This window comes from Perca flavescens, chromosome 12 (genome assembly GCF_004354835.1).
Source record: "Perca flavescens isolate YP-PL-M2 chromosome 12, PFLA_1.0, whole genome shotgun sequence".
In the NCBI taxonomy this organism is placed as follows: Eukaryota; Metazoa; Chordata; class Actinopteri; order Perciformes; family Percidae; genus Perca; species Perca flavescens.
Genome location: NC_041342.1, coordinates 1413111 through 1433208, shown reverse-complemented (window position 1 = coordinate 1433208; position 20098 = coordinate 1413111). Strand labels below are relative to the sequence as shown.

The 20098-nt window shown below is 40.3% G+C and overlaps 1 protein-coding gene across 2 annotated transcripts in view; it reads left to right on the top strand.

The window, feature by feature from the left end:
- LOC114565442 (cyclin-Y) overlaps positions 1-18114 on the top strand; it is a 37380-nt gene extending 19266 nt beyond the window's left edge. For both annotated transcript variants that reach the window (XM_028593490.1, XM_028593491.1), the window contains exons 2-11: positions 4711-4785; positions 8156-8173; positions 8487-8521; positions 9102-9196; positions 9308-9343; positions 10137-10194; positions 10417-10536; positions 14608-14774; positions 15775-15937; positions 17130-18114. In XM_028593490.1, coding sequence (XP_028449291.1) covers positions 4711-4785; positions 8156-8173; positions 8487-8521; positions 9102-9196; positions 9308-9343; positions 10137-10194; positions 10417-10536; positions 14608-14774; positions 15775-15937; positions 17130-17246 — 884 coding nt within the window. In that variant the 3' untranslated portion in view covers positions 17247-18114. The remainder of the gene's footprint in view (positions 1-4710; positions 4786-8155; positions 8174-8486; positions 8522-9101; positions 9197-9307; positions 9344-10136; positions 10195-10416; positions 10537-14607; positions 14775-15774; positions 15938-17129) is intronic.
- The last annotated feature ends 1984 nt before the right edge of the window (positions 18115-20098 follow it).

Below are 20098 nucleotides of genomic sequence, written 5' to 3'. Positions count from 1 at the left end.
ATTATGATTATGTGATTAATCAGGAGAAATTATCCACATTCCACTCAACCAGGCTGCCCCTTTGAAGCATTTGTACACATAGCTTCGTTAAAGTAAAGCATTGTAATTCCTATGTATTTTATGTATTTATTTATTATTACTGTATGCCCCACATTGACTGCTGCTCTATAAGGCCGCGAAAATCCAAATGTCAGTTAAACAAACGTCCCGACCCAGAGCGTCAAAAAGTGACGCCAAGAGTCCTGACCAAGCGTGTCTAAATATGCCGCCAAAGGGCTAGACGCTTTAGGAAACATTTTGCTTCAATAATAAATGCCAAAGGCACCTGACCAAGCATCGCTTTTTGACGTGATGGGAGTGAGAATGTGTTGAATGGGTGTTTGGGTTCCAGTCCCTTCCTCCACAGCGCCGCAGAGGAGGGTCTGGCTAGTCCACATAGCATTCTGGGATTGGAGAAAAACGTGCTCTGGTTTATTGGCATTTCTTTAAACCAATCACAATCACCTTGGGCGGTGCTAAGCCCCGGACGGAGCCACGGTGCCTCTGCTAAATAGTCTCAGGAAGGAACTTGTTTTGGTGGAACATGTGTACGTTCAAAAGTAGTTTTAGTCGTGCAACAGAAAACTCAAGAAAACTAGAATGCCAACACAAAGAAAGAGGAAGGTAACACAGGGGACATCTGGCTGAAATGAGGGACATCCAACTGAAATTCTGGCGGCACCGGAGCTAACCGTTGTTTACTTACAGGGCGCCCTGGTAGCTCTCTAGGTAGAGAGTGTACCATTAAGGCTACGTTCTTACAGAGACGGCCCGAGTTTGAGTCCAACCCAGGGCCCTTCGCTGCATGTTGCCCCCTTTCTCTCCCCTGCCTCTCACACTATAAATGCTAATTAACACCTACAGATTTGGCATAAAGAGCACTTTGGGGGTGTGTTTCAGTCCACCTAATGAATGTAAATTCATAATCCTTTTAGCTCTGTTTTGGTTTCCTTGGTTACATGTGGCTTTATGATGCTAGAAGGTCCATTTTCACAGCCTTGCTGTCATTTTGGTGTCCTCAGGTACTGTAGCCTCGGCTTGTCTGAGCTTCTTTTTAGAAAATGGAGAGCTGTGAGACTAAAACATATAGTTATGTTATACACTCTACTAAAGACTGTATAGCTAGGATCAGTGGTGGAATGAAACCAAGTACATTTACTCCAGTACTGTACTTAAGTCCAAATGTTGAAGTAGTTGTACTTTACTTGAGTTTTTTCTTTTCATGCCACTTTCTACTTCTACTCCGCTACATTTCAGAGAGAAATATTGTACTTTTTACTTCACTACATTCATCTGTTACAGCTTTAGTTACTAGTTACTTTACACATTAAGATTTCTGCACACAAAACACATGTAGTTTATAAAATCTGATGTTTGATTCTAAAGTAAACTAGCCAACAATATAACGGCTACAAGTCCAGCTGATATGATGAGACCATTAAACACACAGCCTGTTGGATCCTTTACTCTTTCCACAATGGGAGGAGTTCTTTATTTTTAAAACTTTAAGTATCCTGATAATACTTACGTACTTTTACTTAAGTAACATTTTCATTGCAGGACTTTTACTTGTAACAGAGTATTTCTTACAGTGTGGTATAAGTACTTTTACTTAAAGTGTCTCTATGGAACTTTCAGTCTGTGTTGATTCTAGCGGCCCCTTCAGACTAAAGCGGTAGTGTTTTTAACACCTGCTGTCCTAAAGCTGTTTTCTTTACGGTGCTGTATTTCCCAACGGAGATTACTGAGTTAGTGTCACCAGGAGGTCATATAGTCACGATGAATGTTTAGCTCAGACAGAAAATCATTTACAATAAGAGAATAAGTTACAGACGCATCGTTACATTTCAAGTGTTCATACGTTAATTTAGCCTACTTTGGATGTCTCGTGAGCTGAACCAGGTAACAGTATTACTGTCACTGGGTCACGAGCCAAAGCATTAAGAGATTGTTGTAGCAACTAATGTAATAATAAATTAGATTCATATAGCGCATTATACGAAACCCAAGGACGCTGTACACAAGTACAGGGGGCCAAGGAAGGAGAAAATAGTAGGCCAACACAAACACGGACTAAAAGGGATAAAAACCTTCCTAAATGGAAGGGGACATCATGCAATGTCGGCTACTGACGTACAACCACATCGCGCACTATAAAGTTATTTTATGAATAAAATAGACTTATTACATACCTGAGGGTCAATTCTGGGACATTTTTTAATCATTTACAATCCGTGTGTCAGTGTCAGTTTCAACTTCATAATCAGAAAGTGTTACAGAACCCTGACAGAGGTTTGATGGTCAGACCTAAAGTTAAGAATTGGGGAAAATGGATAAAACTGATGCCTCCTCGAAACAAAACTGTGGTAACCGATAGCAGCACCGTGTTGTTGAGACTGCAACATTTAAGGATAGAGCTGCTGAAGCAGCAAGATGCTTGAAAGAAGCAGACACAGAATTCAAACCACATACAATACTGCAAAATCTAACACTTGTCCATCAGCAGCTCTGTGTGCTGCATGCCAGACTAGGGTTGAGCAGGGGGGAGGGGGAATGCTCAACCCTCCGAGGACGAAAGACGCACCGGTGATTTCAAGTGATCTTTGACAATACTCCTAGTCAAAAAGCGATATTACAACATTTTCTTTACTATTTTATTCATGTATTACACTGCTTTCATGAACCCAGGACTTTTCTAAACTAATTTCAAGCACAAACTCAATTGAGTTTAGGTTTGTTTTCACAAGAGATTTGAGAAACATTTCTGCCTTAGGGCCAAATTATCTCTCTGGAACAATTTTGGGCGTCACTATACAGAAAGCTGAGTTTGTTCTGAACATTTTGATATGAAATACACGGGGATCAGGTTATATGCAAAATCCCTTAAAAGGAGAGTTCAAGAAGATATCTAAAAATGCCCTTAGACCTCAGAGGGTTAATTATCATACGCCTTATGTACAAGGACTATTGTGACAAATCAATCAAACATTTAAAAAAAAAAAAGGTTATTAGAAACAGTAGAGTGGTGCAGGAGCAGGGTCCGTCTGTTGTTAATTCATTATGTAAGAGCAGTAAGGCACACAGGTAGGCTGGTCAGCTGATAGGTTAGCCGAGCTTCTCTTGTTTCACTGTGCAGCCGCGGAACACAAGTCTTCGTTAAAGTTTATTTGAGGTGCTGAATATCACCTATCAACACTCGACACCAGCTGCTGTGCATTCTGGGAATTCCATTAGGTAGGCCTATATTTGCATATTGACAAGAGAATTCAGCACAGTACCTTTTTTTTAATGGTTATAACATTTGTTATTTTTGTGTTGTGGCTTAAAATGTTGTAAGTAACTGACCCTGGTTTCGGGTGTTGAAAAAAGTTCAAAGAAAAAAAATCCTAACCTTGCTACGGTCATACAGGCTAGCTTATACTGCCTGATTTGGGTACTTATTTATTTTACAAAAAGAGTCCTAACACAGGCTTCAGAGTTATCTTCTTTATTGATTTTTTGAACTCACATGTAGTACATTACAACCTTTGTTTAACAAGTCCCCAGGCCTGACCAAACCCACAACTAAGTTTCTTTCCCAACATCTGTTACACTATAAGAGCTAATATCCAAAACGAAAAGCAACTTATAAGACAGTAGTGCATATAAATAACAATACTGTGTCCGGAGCTTAGCGCCGTCCAAGACGACTGTGATTAGTTTAAAGAAATGCCAATAAACCAGAGCACGTTTTTCTCCCATCCTGGAATTCTGTGTGGATTAGCCAGACCTTCCTCCGCAGCTCTGTGGAGGAAAGTCTGGTAATGTGAGACTAGTTTTGCAGGTATTTGGCAACAAATATATAATATTTTATTTTATAGTTTTTATATATTGTATACCTATATTTTAACTTCTGAACTTAGAGTTCTAATTTTTACTGTTTATTCTTATATTTTATACATTTGAGCATTGTTAGAGGGAGCCTGAGAAGAATTTCATCACAGCTCCTCTGTAACTGTTGTGCACATGATAATAAAGAACTCAAACTTGAAATCAAAGTAAGTTATTCATGTTCTGGGGACCTTGCTTATCTGCACGTACCAGATGTTATGGCAGAAAGTTTATATTTTGTTATGTTGAAGGTGACGAAATTAGGGAGTCATTGATATTGATCGACAATCCCATCAACCCTCTCTTGACTTAACATGGTCATTTGTTATGATAAAAAGGCAGTCAAAAAAGTGTATTACTGCCCTCTATACATATATAGGCTACATAATACTTTCTAATTATTTGGAATACCTACAGTATCTGCCTAATCTGTTTATTTTCTACTTGTACCATCATTTATTCTGGTCTGAAAGGGTTTCATGTTGAAATGTTTACTTTATGTTAGTAGCCTTCTTGTATTTACCTTGTAGTTATCTATCTTTTTTGTGTTGAATTGTACATTGTATATTTGTACCCGTTCATGTACATATTTTGTTTTGTGTCAGAACTAGGAATCCTATAATGGATGGGCTGTGTATAAGCGGCCAGACACGGAAATAAACTCTAACAAACTTCATTCATTAATTCATACAGAAAACCATTTATGTTTTAGTTACTTGCATTAAAGATGACTGTAGTAGTGTGCTTCTGATCATTGTTGCTATTTCACAAAGTAACACTATATGCTTTGTGTTTGGACAGAGTTGAATATGGAGTACAATCCGTCGGACCATCCGCGGGCCAGCACCATATTCCTCAGCAAATCCCAGAACGATGGTGAGTATCACTTTTATAGGAATTAACCCATTTATCAGTTTTAAAATTGTCTTTCTAATACCAACTAGATTTGCAATCAGTGTCACCAAGTTAGTCTATCAGAGTAAGACACATTTGCCTTCGTTTGACATGCATGTATGCATAGAAAACACTCAATCATGAAAGGAGAGAGAGAAAGAAAGAGTTTCCATGAAGACATACGGTACGTAGGAGCTGTGATCCCAGAGCAGTTTCTTTGTGGATGGTTGATGTCTGCTAATTTATTCCGTTGCCCAGAGGCATCTGACTGAGAGCATATGGGGGGGGGCAGAGGAAATATTAACATCTTTTTTTTTTAGAGGCAAAATGAGCATGGGATTATCGTTTCTCTCAGAGGCCTGGGGACAAACAGCACAACAATATTTGTGATGTGGAAGTATAAAGACTGCATCTGAAAAATTTATTTTTCCTTTTAAATTGAATATTATCATACAGATATTAGGTGCTATATCGCACCATATCTGGTATTAAATCTTTTTCTGCAAGGGGTTGTGGACTTCTTCATTCAGAGAATTTGTGATAAACATTTGGCCAGCTGCAAACAAACAAAGAATGAATGCTATGTGAGGGATAAATAAGCATTTCAAATGAATAAACATCACATTTTCTATCAGATATAGAAAAGTAATGATTAGTATAGCTTGTCATTAGCAACATTTATTACAGTTTTTCTCAAACGCTTTGGCACATTTACTGAAACAATCTTTTGTCAAAACTCTAAGTAGCCTACAATCCTCACACCACGTGGTACATTCAGCACACCACTCTGTGTGACCTGCAAAAGGTGATTACTCAATCAAAAGAATGAACTCCTGTTTCAAATGTAAATAAATCCATCAATGAATAAATCATTGGCATCAAAACAAAAGGTTCCTTTATCATTGCTTAGACCAAATCCTCTCTTACAATGGCCTGACAAGCCAGACCCACATCCAGATGTTGGGTTTGGGAACTTACCATTGGCAGGGCTCATTCCAAGGGGCGGGATAAACGGTTGTCTTTCAAATTCCCTCTGCACTCATAGCCAACGCTAGTTGATAGATTAAAGTTTTGCCGTATCCAGTTGGCCAAACTCTGAACACATCTTCCTTTTTTAGAATTATTTCAGTGCTGTTCTTATGACGCAGTCTCCCCCCCCCCCCCTACAACAATATGCTGTGATATCCTCACCTGTCACCTGTTTGCGTTTGGTTGCTCGAAATTGTGAGGAAGTTGAATTGTTCCTCATATAGCTTAAGTCTATTCATCTGAAATCTTGTACAACAAAACCACATACCTTTTTTGTATCTAATGTATCTAGAACGGGACAGTTGGGTTTAGGTAAAGAAGAACGGGACAGTTGGGTTTAGGTAAAGAAGAACGGGACAGTTGGGTTTAGGTAAAGAAGAACGGGACAGTTGGGTTTAGGTAAAGAAGAACGGGACAGTTGGGTTTAGGTAAAGAAGAACGGACAGTTGGGTTTAGGTAAAGAAGAACGGACAGTTGGGTTTAGGTAAAGAAGAACGGACAGTTGGGTTTAGGTAAAGAAGAACGGACAGTTGGGTTTAGGAAACGTGTGCCACTGACCAAGCGTCAGTATTTTATGGATTTGGAGTGAGAATGGGTTGGGTTAAAAAATACTTGGGTGCTTACTGTAACAAATGTACTCGTTGTATTTCAACTTAGTTGTTGAAACATTGGTATTGTAGTGAAAGATGTTTACTAGCCAAATAAAAGTAGAACAGTTGCTTTGAATTTAACATTTAATGATTTACATGTATGATCAGTTGGGAATCTTGTACTTAGAGTTTTGACACACTGCACCATACTATTGAGAATAGTACCATAGTGACAGGCTTTGCGCTGCACCGGGTCCAAGATAGGGCCCTGTGTCACGTGGGCTCCGCCACGTCCACGCCTCTTTAGGAGACTAGCAGCAGATCCTGAGTGTTTTGATTCCAACGGGAGAAGTGAATGTGAACACAGATTATGAGCGATTATTTCAGCCTGTAGTCACCAAAGTATATATTGGACCCATTTCTCACAAGCCACATATCTCCAGAACATTCTGACACTAAAATGGCATTTTTCAGACGGACACATCAGGAGAAAATTAACTTTGTTTGAGACCTGTTTCTGTCTCAGGACAGAACTCTCACAAGATCTGGTAACACAGAGAAGCTAACGTCAGCTAACGTTGGTGAACGCCCTAACAAAGCTAATCTCCGTGATGCTGAATATGGCTTTTAGCTGTGTACATTTCTAACGTTAGCAAAAGAACATATTAATAAATTATTCAAATATAACTTTTCATACATCCACACAACGTTCACTACATGTTCAAACGAGGCCACGCCCATTTAGGAGACAGGAAGTGTGGACTGTTTCATACCATTGGCGCTGCTTGAAATGCTCTATCTTTAGTAAAGAGGATCTTGGGTATGTTGTGACCCCTTGAGGGGCCCTGATCGCTTCAATTCATTTCACAAACAAGATGGCAGACAGAAATACAACCACATTTGAATACGTGAATGATCAATTCAATTCAGTTTATTTAAGAAGGGGAAATTAAATTAATAAAACGTATCATTATACATGGGTTAAAAATACCAGAACTAGCCAAAAGGCAGTTTTTCATCTGTAGTACCCTTGGCCCTCAATGTTAAAAAAGTATTTTGAAAGAAAGACAACCCAAGCAGAGCAGAACGTAGCACAAAACATGACACAGCACAGACCCACAAAAATACCAACAAAACAAAGCAGAGCAGAGAATAAAATGGTGTTAACTTGTTTCACTTTTGTTCTGATCTATTTAGAAGTTTATGATGCTTGATAAATATGCTGCATGGGCAGTAGCTCAAGGATGGGACATGAACAAATGATCTAATTAAGAAAATGATGGAATAGTAACTTGATCAATGAATTGATCAACAAATGTTTTTTGAATTTTGAACAGCTTTTCGGTTAAAGGGTTGTATGGTTGTTTATAGAAAAACAATAGATTGAAAACACTTTGATAAGGGTATGGAAATAAAAAAAAAAAGGGTAGGACCCGAAAAGCATTTTGCTTCTTCCTACTCCCTTTCAGACAAGAGTGATCATTTATTTAGCTTATTCTTGTTTTTTTTTTTAAGTGAAATACTTTATGTCTTGTACTTTAAGTTTTTTGCTTATTTTCTTTGCACGTTGTTCAAATGGTGGTGACATTGCTAATGCTTACTGAATGTTGTACCTCACCCTAAAATGTTGGTGTATGACATTGTCAGAGATATTATCAGATATAATTGATAACTACGACTGATGTACAGCTTATTTTAAAAGTATCCTGCTGTCTGGCTCCCCTTTGTTTCAGAGGCGCCCTGCAGGAATGGTGAGTGGTCCTGAGTGACGTGACTCTGTCTCCCTCTGCTGGCGTAACTCCACCTTTTCTTCTGTCTGTTGAAGCTCTAATCTTTCGGCTTTCTAACTCATTATTTAGAGTGTAACTGTGACCTCTCAACACTTACAGCTTTGGCTCTGTGGTACAATTAGCCTAGTAAAGTGTGTTAACTCCTAGCTGTGTTTGGCTTCTTGTGCAAACAGCGTGTGTTTCTGGCTGATAACTGCTGGGATATTTTGTTGTCTTTTTGCTGCTGTTGGTGATGAAAAGAAATGTAATGATAAACCTTGCTTTCTGTCTTTAGTGCGAGACAAACGAAAAAGCCTCTTCATCAATAATGTAAGTGTACAATTGTCTCCATTTCTCTCTCGACAAATCTAAACCATGTTATGTTAAAGCTCCCATTTCCCAGTGATTCAGTGCTTTCAGTCTAAATCAGCTGGCCTTTGTGTCATATGGAAAGGACTGAATGTTGTGTTCAAAGGAAGCTGAAAATGTAAACCGTCACATTCTGAGGTCGCATGTTGCTGATTCTCATTCCCCCTGTGACGGCACCCTGGCATGCTTTATGTGGGTCAGAGAAAAACATGTACACTCTAATAACAGTCACTGTGTGTGTGTGTGTGTGTCTGTCTGTCTTTCTGTGTGTGTGTGTGTGTGTGTGTGTGTGTGTGTGTGTGTGTGTCTGGGTGTTTGTGTGTGTGTGTGTGTGTGTGTGTGTCTGGGTGTTTGTGTGTGTGTTTGGCTGTTTGTATGTCTGTGTGTGTGTGTGTGTGTGTGTGTGTGTGCCTGTGGATGTGCGTGCCTTTGTGTGTGTGTTTGTGTGTGTGTGTGTGTGTGTGTGTGTGTGTGTGTGCCTGTGGATGTGTGTGTCTGTGCGTGTGTGTGTGTGTGTGCCTGTGTATGTTTGTGTGTGCAGCATGGAACTTTGAAGCGTAAATTCAGCTCCTGCTCCACCATCTTCCTCGACGACAACACCGTCAGCCAGCCCAACCTCAAATACACCATCAAATGGTAAAAGCATGGTATAAACTGTCTATCACATAGGAAGATATATGATTTATCATCTACAGATCTGTCATATTAAAAACATATTAACACCTGTATTCTTTTTTCTCTTTACAGTGTAGCACTGGCCATTTACTACCACATAAAAAACAGGTGGGGATTTTCAGTCAGTTTTAACTCCAAAACATGAATGCAGACACTGATATGTAATTGGTGTTGTAGGAATTGTTGGGTCTCTGTAAATTATAGAGTGTGGTCTAGACCTACTCTATCTGTAAAGTGTCTTGAGATAACTTCTGTTAGGATTTGACACTATAATATCAATATATAAAACTTGAATTGATATACAAAATCATATTCTGTATAGATTGTTTTCCTTTTTCTGTTTTTTGTAAACTTTACTGCTGCAATCTGATATTTTGATTGTTTGAACAAATGATAGATCTGGACTAAAGGGTAAAGGAGCAGTACACGTTATGAAAAAGAGAAATCAGGTCATTATGGCGTGGGCATGCAATATGTAGACTTGGTTGCACTACCAAAAACTAGATTGAACATTTTATCACTTCCAAATTAAATAAATGTTGAAACATTTGATTTTTATAAGTATCTATAAAATGGGCTTACTATTAAATAAACATGAATTAATGCTGTCAATAAAAAAATACAAAAAACATAAGCTATAATCTACAGAAGAGGATTAAGGCCACATGAAAAAATGTATTGAGATCTGAGTTTAATAATGAGAATTCTGAGATTATTCTCAGATTTCTGATTTTAAACTTGGAACTCAAATGTATTTTGTCACACGTGGCCCTCATCCTCTTCCATAAAAACCATCTGTAGTTGAGCCTATAAACACATTTTCACTTCCTATCTATTCGTATCTTATTGCTACGACAGTGACACGAATCTTATAAATGAAATCCACCTTCTTCTCATGCAGGGACACAGAAGGAGGGATGCTGCTAGATATATTTGATGAGAAGCTTCACCCTCTTTCAGTAAGACATCATCAGTTATCATATAACACATTTAGCACAAATATCTGTTCAATCTTCCTCCTTTTAACTTGTTGGTGTTGGGTCAGAATGTTGTGTTTTTTTGTAATGTGTCTGTGTGGTCATTGTGCTTTTAAATCTCCCTATTTATGTCCTTTCCTTAACCCTTCCTTCTACCTTTAAACCCATATCTTGCCCCCCTTTCTCCACCTCTTTTCTTCCCAGAAATCCGAGGTGCCGCCGGACTATGACCACCATGACCCGGAGCAGAAGCAGATCTACCGGTTTGTCCGGACGTTGTTCAGTGCCGCTCAGCTCACTGCTGAGTGTGCCATCGTCACACTGGTAAGATTCTTTTACATCCTCCATCCTCCCATTCATTTTGTGAAACATAACATAACACATTCATATACCCAAATGTTCATCCTGGGTGGCTTGTTTCAGGGAAAAAACAAACAAGAAAATGCCTGGCAAATAGGAAAAGACCGATTATCGGGCTGTTTTTTGGCAGTTTGCAGATGATCTGTATCAGCGTTTTATTTGCCTGATAACTGATAAGTGTTCAGGAAATAAGAGAGTGTTGAAAAGCTGAACGCAGTTGGCGAAAATCTAATCTCCAGATCCATTATAACACTTATAAAGAGAGACATTTCTTGTGGTGACTGATGCATTTATAATCTGGAACTAAGGAATGCAAGGCGGTCCTTTTTCTCTGACATTATCGCCAGAAACAATAATAATTCACGTGCTTTGTTTGCTACTGTTGATAGATTAACAAACCCTTTCAAAAAGTACCAGTAGCATCTGAACTGTTGTCTACCAAGGCTTGCAATGACTTTGCCTCCTTCTTCACAGACAAAATTCAGAAAATTAACAGTCAGTGCTTCCATATCAAGTACAGGATATGTGTTGTCACAGTGTGCACGCAAAACAAATTCCAACATGACACAATTTCATACGATCAACCTTAAATTAAATGAAGAAAAAACGGAGGTGGTCGTTTTTGGAGCAAAAGAGGAACGATTTTTAAGTCAGCGCTCAACTTCAAACGACAATGTTAAAAACAACAGACAAAGCCAGAAATCTTGGTGTAGTCGTGGACTCAGACCTAAATTTTAAAAGCCACATTAACATAATTAAAAAATCAGCCTATTATCACCTTAAAAATATATCAAGGGTTAAAGGACTTATGTCTCAGCAGGATCTGGAAAAACTTGTCCATGCTTTTATCTTCAGTAGACTTGACTACTGTAACGGTGTCTTTACAGGTCTCCCTAAAAAATCAATCAGACAGCTGCAGCTGATTCAGATGCTGCTGCTCGAGTCCTCACTAAGACCAAGAGAGTGGATCACATCACTCCAGTTCTGAAGTCTCTACACTGGCTTCCAGTGCCTCAAAGAATTGATTTCAAAATACTTTTACTGGTTTATAAATCACTAAACGGTTTAGGGCCAAAATACATTTCTGATCTGTTACTACATTATGACCCACCCAGACCTCTCAGGTGGTCTGGGACAGGTCTACTTGTTGTCCCCAGAGTCAGAACTAAACAGGGGGAAGCAGCGTTCAGTTTTTATGCTCCACATATCTGGAACAAACTCCCAGAAACCTGTAGGTCCGCTGCAACTCTCAGTTCTTTTAAATCTAAGCTAAAGACCTATCTTTTTGATGTTGCTTTTCTTTAAATAATCTATTTTATTAACTTTAATTTCTTATACTGCACTGTAACTTTTATTCTTATACTGCACTATCAATTTTATTCTTGTCTTTTAATGTTTTTAATTTGTTTATTAATATTTTTAAATTGTTTTTAATTGTCTTCTAACTGCTCTTTAATGTTTTATGTAAAGCACTTTGAATTGCCCTGTTGCTGAAATGTGCTATATAAATAAAGCTGCCTTGCCTTGCCTTGTGTGTTGAGCTCTCTGTTTTAGCTACAGAGTGAGACATCTCACTTCTGTTCCATCTTTGTTGGGAGTCGCACATGCTCAGTACCTAGGTAAGGACTACTAGCCAGTCAGAAGCAGAGTATGAGGGCGTGCCCTGACAGTACCTAGGTAAGGGCTACTAGCCAGTCAGAAGCAGAGTATGAGGGCATGCCCTGACAGTACCTAGATAAGGACTACTAGCCAGTCAGAAGCAGAGTATGAGGGCGTGCCCTGACAGTACCTAGGTAAGGACTACTAGCCAGTCAGAAGCAGAGTATGAGGGCGTGCCATGCTAGCAGCTAGGCGAGCATTATAATGTTTGTCTCTGAAGTAAAGGCTGGACTACAATGGAGCTGTTTGGAGCAGTTTGTGAACAGTGTTTTCTGTTGGAGAAGGTAAGTCCCTTTGGGGGAGACTTTGAGCTTTTTCACTTTGTAAACCTATAACGTGCACAAAAAAGATATATATAACACAATAAAGGAAAGGGAAAAAGCCACAAAGCATAATATGAGCACTTTAGCTACCAATAATTGGCTAGGTGAGACTAAGACCCTGTTTACACGTACGTGGTTATTTTTTACAAACGGAGACATTTCGATTCGTTTGTACCCTTCGTTTACACGCAAACGGAGAATTCGCCCCTGAAACCGAATCTTTCTAAAAACTCCGGCCAGAGTGGAGATTTTTGAAATCTTCGTTTGCACGTTTGCATGTAAACTGAGACAAACGGAGGTTTAGGCAGCCGAGAGAAAGAGGAAGTGATTTGTTGCTGTTGTTGCTATTTTCGGGATTCTGATTGGCTAACGTGGGCTTGAGCTTCTCGTTTACACCACCTACAGGTTTGGCGTGCTCTTGGCTGCATTGACGGCATATATACACGGGTACGTGTAAACGAACACTTTTCTGAAAACTGACAGCTGTGCACAATGTTATTTTTGAAAACGGAGAGGTTGAAATGTCCTTTTATGAAAATAGCCGGCCACGTGTAAACGTAGCATAAGTGGTTCAGGTGTAGTAGCCGTCGCCACAGTGTGTTGATCAGACACATCGAGTATAAACACAGCTGTAAATTTGCGTGGGATGTAGCTAGAATTGTTGGCATTTTTACAGTCACAAACTCCACCAGCAGTTAGCAGTTAGTTGGATACAAATCACCCCATTTCTGCAACAGGCAGTCCGGGGTAACACAGCCCACCTCCACTAGTAGTCTTACCCGGTGACAGAGCAGCAGGCTGGATTGTCCACAGCAATATTTCCACAACAACAAAAACACAGCACAGCTGTCTCTGAACTCGTGTTGGGAGTTTGGTTGAAGTTGGATGTAGTCCAGTTTGTTTAATGAGCGTACACTTGCAAGCAGGATTGGTGGAACAGGTGGCTGGCTAGCGTTAGCTTTCCACCGGCACACTCGTTCAACGCTCCCCGCTGATGAGGTCTCCTCACCGGCCAGAGGAATAGAGCACCACCGCTGGTCTCTGTGCAGGCGAAGCTCGCGTAGTGTGTCGAGTATTGCGTCTGTAATAAAGTGTCCTGCATATTCTCCGATGTGTTCCAATGTATCCCGGTGGTACACGTGTGTGGTAGTTTGAATGCACACAATTGTTGTTCTAAAATTTCCAAGACTGTATGGCTGCAGCCTGGAGCGTCCCATATCATGCCGTCCCGTCTCATGCTGTCCCGCCTGGGGCCATCCCCGACCTTCTACTTTTCAAAATAAAAGCTCGCGTCCCAAAATTTCCGTCGGGATGAACAGTTTCTGCTCCTGCTGAGAAGCTAAGCGAGGATTCAAGATGGCTGACACTGAAGCTAGTTCAAGATGGCCTTTGGGCTATCGTTTTTCCTCCTAATACAAAAAAGCGACAATCCAACCCCTGTAGGCTTTTGGCTCTGGGCAAATGAATACCTCAGATATGACGCAAAAATCGTCATTTTGCGTCATCTGAGGTTTTTTTCCAGACCCTCAATACAGAGATCTCCCCTCTCAGGGGGACATGAGGGAGGGAAGCATGGTCATGCAAAAATACTACCTGGTTTCTACTGATACAAAGCTTAATGCTAATCGGTGAAGTTTCCCTTTAAGATGCACAATTTTCCCATGTCTGCCTTGTTGATGCTGCTGCTGCCCTGCACCTGTATCGCTGCCCGCTGTTAACCCCCCCACCACCCCAGCATCCACCTGCAGGCTCCAGCTAGAGGGAGGCTACTTTATCATCACTCTCCAATATCTCATGTTAACCCATACTGTGGGGACTGATGAGGTTGGAGTCTGGCCGCCAAAAACAATGTTCTGCTGTTATAATAAACATTTCAAATGTGAGTTGTCTGACTGAACAGAGTCATACACTTTATTCACTAATTTGACTTGGTTAAACCTGCAGAAACCCTGTGCAGCGCGGTGGAGGAAGGTCTGGCAATGGGAGACAAACTACTGCCTTACTTTCCTACCCATTTTTCAGTAATATCTCCTTTATCCGTGCTGTTGTGCAGGTCTACCTGGAGAGGCTCCTGACCTATGCAGAGATTGACATCTGTCCAGGGAACTGGAAGAGGATTGTTCTGGGTGCTATCCTGCTGGCCTCCAAGGTCTGGGACGACCAGGCCGTCTGGAATGTGGACTACTGCCAGATCCTCAAGGATATCACCGTGGAGGACATGTGAGTTTGATTGAAGAAATGGGATTGGTTTGATGTTTTGTACTTTGGTTCAAGAATTAAGATTAATATTAGGATTAGGTTTGGGGTAGTCTCTCATAGCCAGCGCTGCAGAGGAAGGTCTGGCTAGTCCACACAGCATTCCGGGATGGGAGAAAAACGTGCTCTGGTTTATTGGCATTTCTTCAAACCAATCACAATCATCTTGGGCGGTGCTAAGCTCTGGATGGAGCCACAGTGTCTCTGCTAAATAGTCTCAGGAAGGAACTTGTTTTGGTGGAACGTGTACGTTCAAAAGTAGTTTTAATCGTGCAACAGAAAACTCAGATTGGACAGATAGTCTAGCTAGCTGTCTGGATTTACCCTGCAGAGATCTGAGGAGCAGTTAACCATAGTCCTCACAAATCCACCGGAGGTTAGAACGCCAACACAGAGACAGAGGAAGGTGAGGGACATCCGGCCGAAATACAATCCCAGAAGTGGAACCTCGTGGATATAGACTGGGTTTGGGGTAAGCTCAGAACTGGAACAAAAAGGAAGATGAAGATCAATCCCTCAAAATTTGTTTTCTGGTACATTTGGCCTTACATTAGCACAGTAGAATAATATTTTAATAAATGACGTTAAAGGGTGCCAGGCACCCGTAAAGCTCTGATCCTAGATTCGCCCCTGACAGCAACTGACAAAAAGCATAGCTTTAATGCAACAGTCCCACCAATAATCACTTATATAATTACAATTTAGCATATCCAAACAAAATCAATAATTACCATCAACAGCCATACCCCTTAGCCAATGTTAGCAATGAATTGCCTTTAAACAAAGAAACCGCGATTACATCAAACTATTGCGATTAGACAATTATGTAATAATTGTTACAGGCCTGATGGACACACATCAGGGGGATAGCGCTGCATAAAAGATGTGGACATGTATTGATATTCTGTATATATTTGACGTATTGGTTCCATGAATGAACCTCCGGCTCCTTCCTCTCTAACAGGAACGAGTTGGAGCGCCAGTTCCTGGAGCTGCTGCAGTTCAACATCAACGTGCCGTCCAGTGTGTACGCCAAGTATTACTTTGACCTGCGATCGCTCTCAGAGACCAACAACCTCAGCTTCCCTCTGGAGCCGCTCAGCAGAGACAAGGCCCAAAAACTAGAGGTGAGACACTTCCATTCAGCTGTCCATGCACACAGTCTCTTCTGTCCATATGCCTCACGATGCATCACGATGCGTCAAAATTTTTTTTCTATTAAAGCCATATAGGATATTTGACTTCACAAGCTTGCATTGTCAAGTGCAATGCCCAAGCTACAATAAGTAACTTCAGACTGGAATGATGAGGTGTTTGGGGTCGTTTCTTTAAGGTAGCTACCACGAAGGTTTAGGCCTTTCTATTTTGGATTATTCATATACCACCCTACTTTTCTTGTAAAGGTATTGTTTACTGAACGATAACTTAAATGTACAAATAATGTTTAGCCGTTAGATTGAATAACAAAAAACAACAACATATAACATAAATCACACCCTTCAAATATGCTAACTGCAATATTTCTTAAAATGACATTACACACAACTACCCCTTTACCCGTTTCTCTATCAGTTTCCACTTATAACACTCCAGCTACACAAAATTATTCCTCCCCTACAGCATTTCAATGTAAAACTTACTCAAACCCTATAACCCTGTGTTACCAAACACACACACACACACACACACACACACACACACAACAAAGTTGTAGGCCTGATGGTAACTTGTGTGCGATGCGTCCAACAGGTTATGTTATCTTCAGTGAAGCCAACACACAGAAATCCAACTTACAGTTAGTCCAAGAAACACAGCTCAAACACGAGAACGAAAACCAGTCACCAGCTACGGCAAAGTCCTCTTCAGCAGGGAAACACGCTGTCGTCCTCTCCGGTCCAAAATCAGCGTTCTCCTAATCAGCAACTCTCGCCATTGGCTCCAACTTTAGCTAGTCCGAGCTCCAACTTTTACCAGGCACACTAGCACGTTTGTTCTAAACCACTGCTGTTAGACAGGAAAAGTGCTACAGTGTAGCTACACTTCTTCAGCTTCGTTACTCCACTTAGATCTTCTCCAAGCTCGATGTGCGATCCTCTCCACTCTCCACGCGTCTCCGCTCAGCCGTTTTTGCGTGTGTGTCTGTGTGTGTTTGTTTGTGTGTCTGTCTGTCTGTGTGTGTGAAACGGTTTGGCTACTGAGAATGTTATTTTTCATTTGAATGTTTATGCTGCGGCCGGAAAATTAACTACTATGGGTAGGCTACTGAGGGTTGAAATGTTGGTTCCTTCATAAAAAAAACTTTCCATGTTCTCTCTTCAGGCTATTTCCAGGCTGTGTGATGACAGGTACAAGGACGTACGGAGGGCTGCGAGGAAGCGCTCTGCCAGCACGGACAATCTATGTGGGATTAGATGGGTTCCTGCAATCCTCTCCTAATCACTATTCATCTGCCATGTACTCACGACTGGCATCAAGCTACACACACTGGCTGGGTGAGAAAACGCTCGTGGAAATAGGCCAACATGGTTCTGTGCAGAGTTCACAAACTTCAGTTTGGATAGCCACATAATAACAAAGAATTGAAACTTGGTGGAACAGTGAAAAAAAAAAAAAAAAACGTCACACCTTCAAACTGGAGGCAAGAAAGTGAAACCTCATCTGTAGTTTTGGGAGGTGAGGTGAACGCCAAAGAGGTTTCTAACTTAACCTGATGCCTTCACAGTGCCTCGACTCTTCGGATCACGAAAGACAGAAGGGACTTCCTGGCTGTTATGTCATCCGTGGGGATCAATCTGTTCCATAGTGAACCTGTCTTCATGTATCGGCGCAGTTCAGTTCTTTGTGTCTGGCCTAATTCGAAAGACATAACTGACATTTGACATGACCTGCCTTTGAGATGGCCCTGCAACTTCATAATGAAGCATATTATTTATTTGACGTTGATTATGTGAACTTATGTGAGCGGTTGCAGTTGCCTGAACCCATAGCACCTGCAGAATTCCAGTAGTGTAGTTTTTTCTTAGAATAATAAAAGTGTTAGCAAGTTGTCAGCTTTGGAAATACATATATTCAAGGTTTACAGTATTTCTAGCATACCTCTCGATACTCAGGTAGTCTGTTTAATCTTTTGATTTATTGTGATGCTCCTCTAAGGATTGAAACACTACATATGACCAGTGACAAACAAATTGCAGATGGAAGGAGGAAGAATAAATACAAATGTGACAACAGATACATTCCTGTTTTGGGAACATGAATAATCAAACAACTACTACCACATTGTTTCAAACTGTATAACATGAAATATAAACCAGAACATGTTTTCCAGAGAATCTGAATCAGTGTTCATCACTTTGGTTATATCTTAACATGACTCCGTCAAAGTGTTTCAGCACCCTGTGACCCAAATTTTCCCGAGGTCATTAAGTCGACACCCACTTTTATAGAATTCAAACCAAGCAAATTCATTTTTCAAAAATATCCTCAAAAAAATGTCCTTTTTTTATTAAGCATAAATACACATATTTACATGTGCAAAGTGCATTTCAAGAGCACAATAATAAGAAACTGAGGGGGAACATGACATCTGCATGGACAAAAAGGGACTCAAATAAATGAAATATCAAAACTGTACAAAACCATTAAGGCCACAAAATGAGATATTCATTGTATCCTCAATGTACAATCCACATTTCCACACATCCACATTTTAAATACTCCGCTTCGCCATATTGCTTCCGAACATCAACACAAACTTAAAGTGGACGTTAATCAAATGATGGTTACCATGGCTACGGCGCAAGACCGCTACACGGCTCCGACGCATGACCGTCAAAATATATATTTATATATAAATAAAAGACAAGTCCAAAATCAGATGCATACTAAATATTATTTATTTATGTATTGACCAGCTGTCCATGACCCAGCCAGGACCCAGGACTTTTGGGTCCCGACCCATCAGTAGAGAAAAACTGGTCTATTACGTCCTCCAAAGGCCAATTCCAATTCTAGAAGCCCCATAGAAGCGTTGAATACCTCTCTGCTGATGTCTAGTGGATATTTAATAATAATATTAATAATAATTTATTAATCCCCCAAGGGAAATTACAATGTTTTCACTCTGTTGTTATTATTATACACATTACACACAGGCCTTACACACACATGCTCAGTACCTATACATGCACTAATGGAGAGATGTCAGAGTGGGGGGAGCTGCCCATTTTTGAGGTGCCCCGAGCAGTGAACTGGCACCTCTCCACCTACCAGTCCACCTCCATACTTTGGTCCGTATGGGGACTTGAACCATCAACTCTCCGGTTCCCAACACAGCTCCCTACAGACTCAGCTACTGCCACCCCAATTTGAGCATTTGATCAGGTTGTGGGGATTTAAAGGATGAGTTCACCCAAATTCCAAATTTGTAGTGGTTTGTATTGGAATTGAGATTTCTGCTGATGGCAAAATGATGCAGGGTTATTTTGCACCTTACAAATTTATTTTGCACCAAAATATACTGTAACTGTAAAACTCAAACAATAAGCACAGTCAACAGCAGGGGACACAGTCAGTATCCCTGCTTTGGTTTGATATATTCATTATTCTAGAGCTGGATAATGAACAGTACATTACATCTGCAGTGCATTTGGGAAATACAACATCTCCAGTGTCAGTCAATCAGTTTGGTTTATGTTGATCATTAATTTGATTGAAGGAATGCAGTATACCCATGCATGCAGTCCTCTCGGGGTTAACCCTTGTGTTGTCTTCCCTTCGACCATGCATCGTCCTCCTGGGGCAAAACTCAAAAATCAACACGTTTTCTGACGTTTTTGTCTCTTTTTTCGACAACTTTGGCTTTTTTAAATTTATTTTTTATGTTTAACGCTTCTTTTCACAAACATGTCTGAACACCACTAACACCAACTTATACTAGTTTTACACTTATTTTTGGAATTCATGGTCAATAAACCTCATTTGTAGGAACTTATACCTAATTCTTGAGTTAAAAAAGCAGAAATTATGAATTATTTAGACCTATATTGAAGGAAGGATAATCACAGACTTGTACATGTCGACGTTCAGTCGGCATACTGTTTCGAAACATTTCAATTTTTTTTTTCATATTCAAATTTATTTCAAAAATTTAATAAAACACCCAAAATTAAATGAAAGTAGAGATCCGATCTTTTGTTGTACTTGCGGTGCCCGTTGCATGGAATCATCCATGTCATTTTTGGGTAATCAAAATAGAAAACGGGTCAAATTTGACACAAAGACAACAT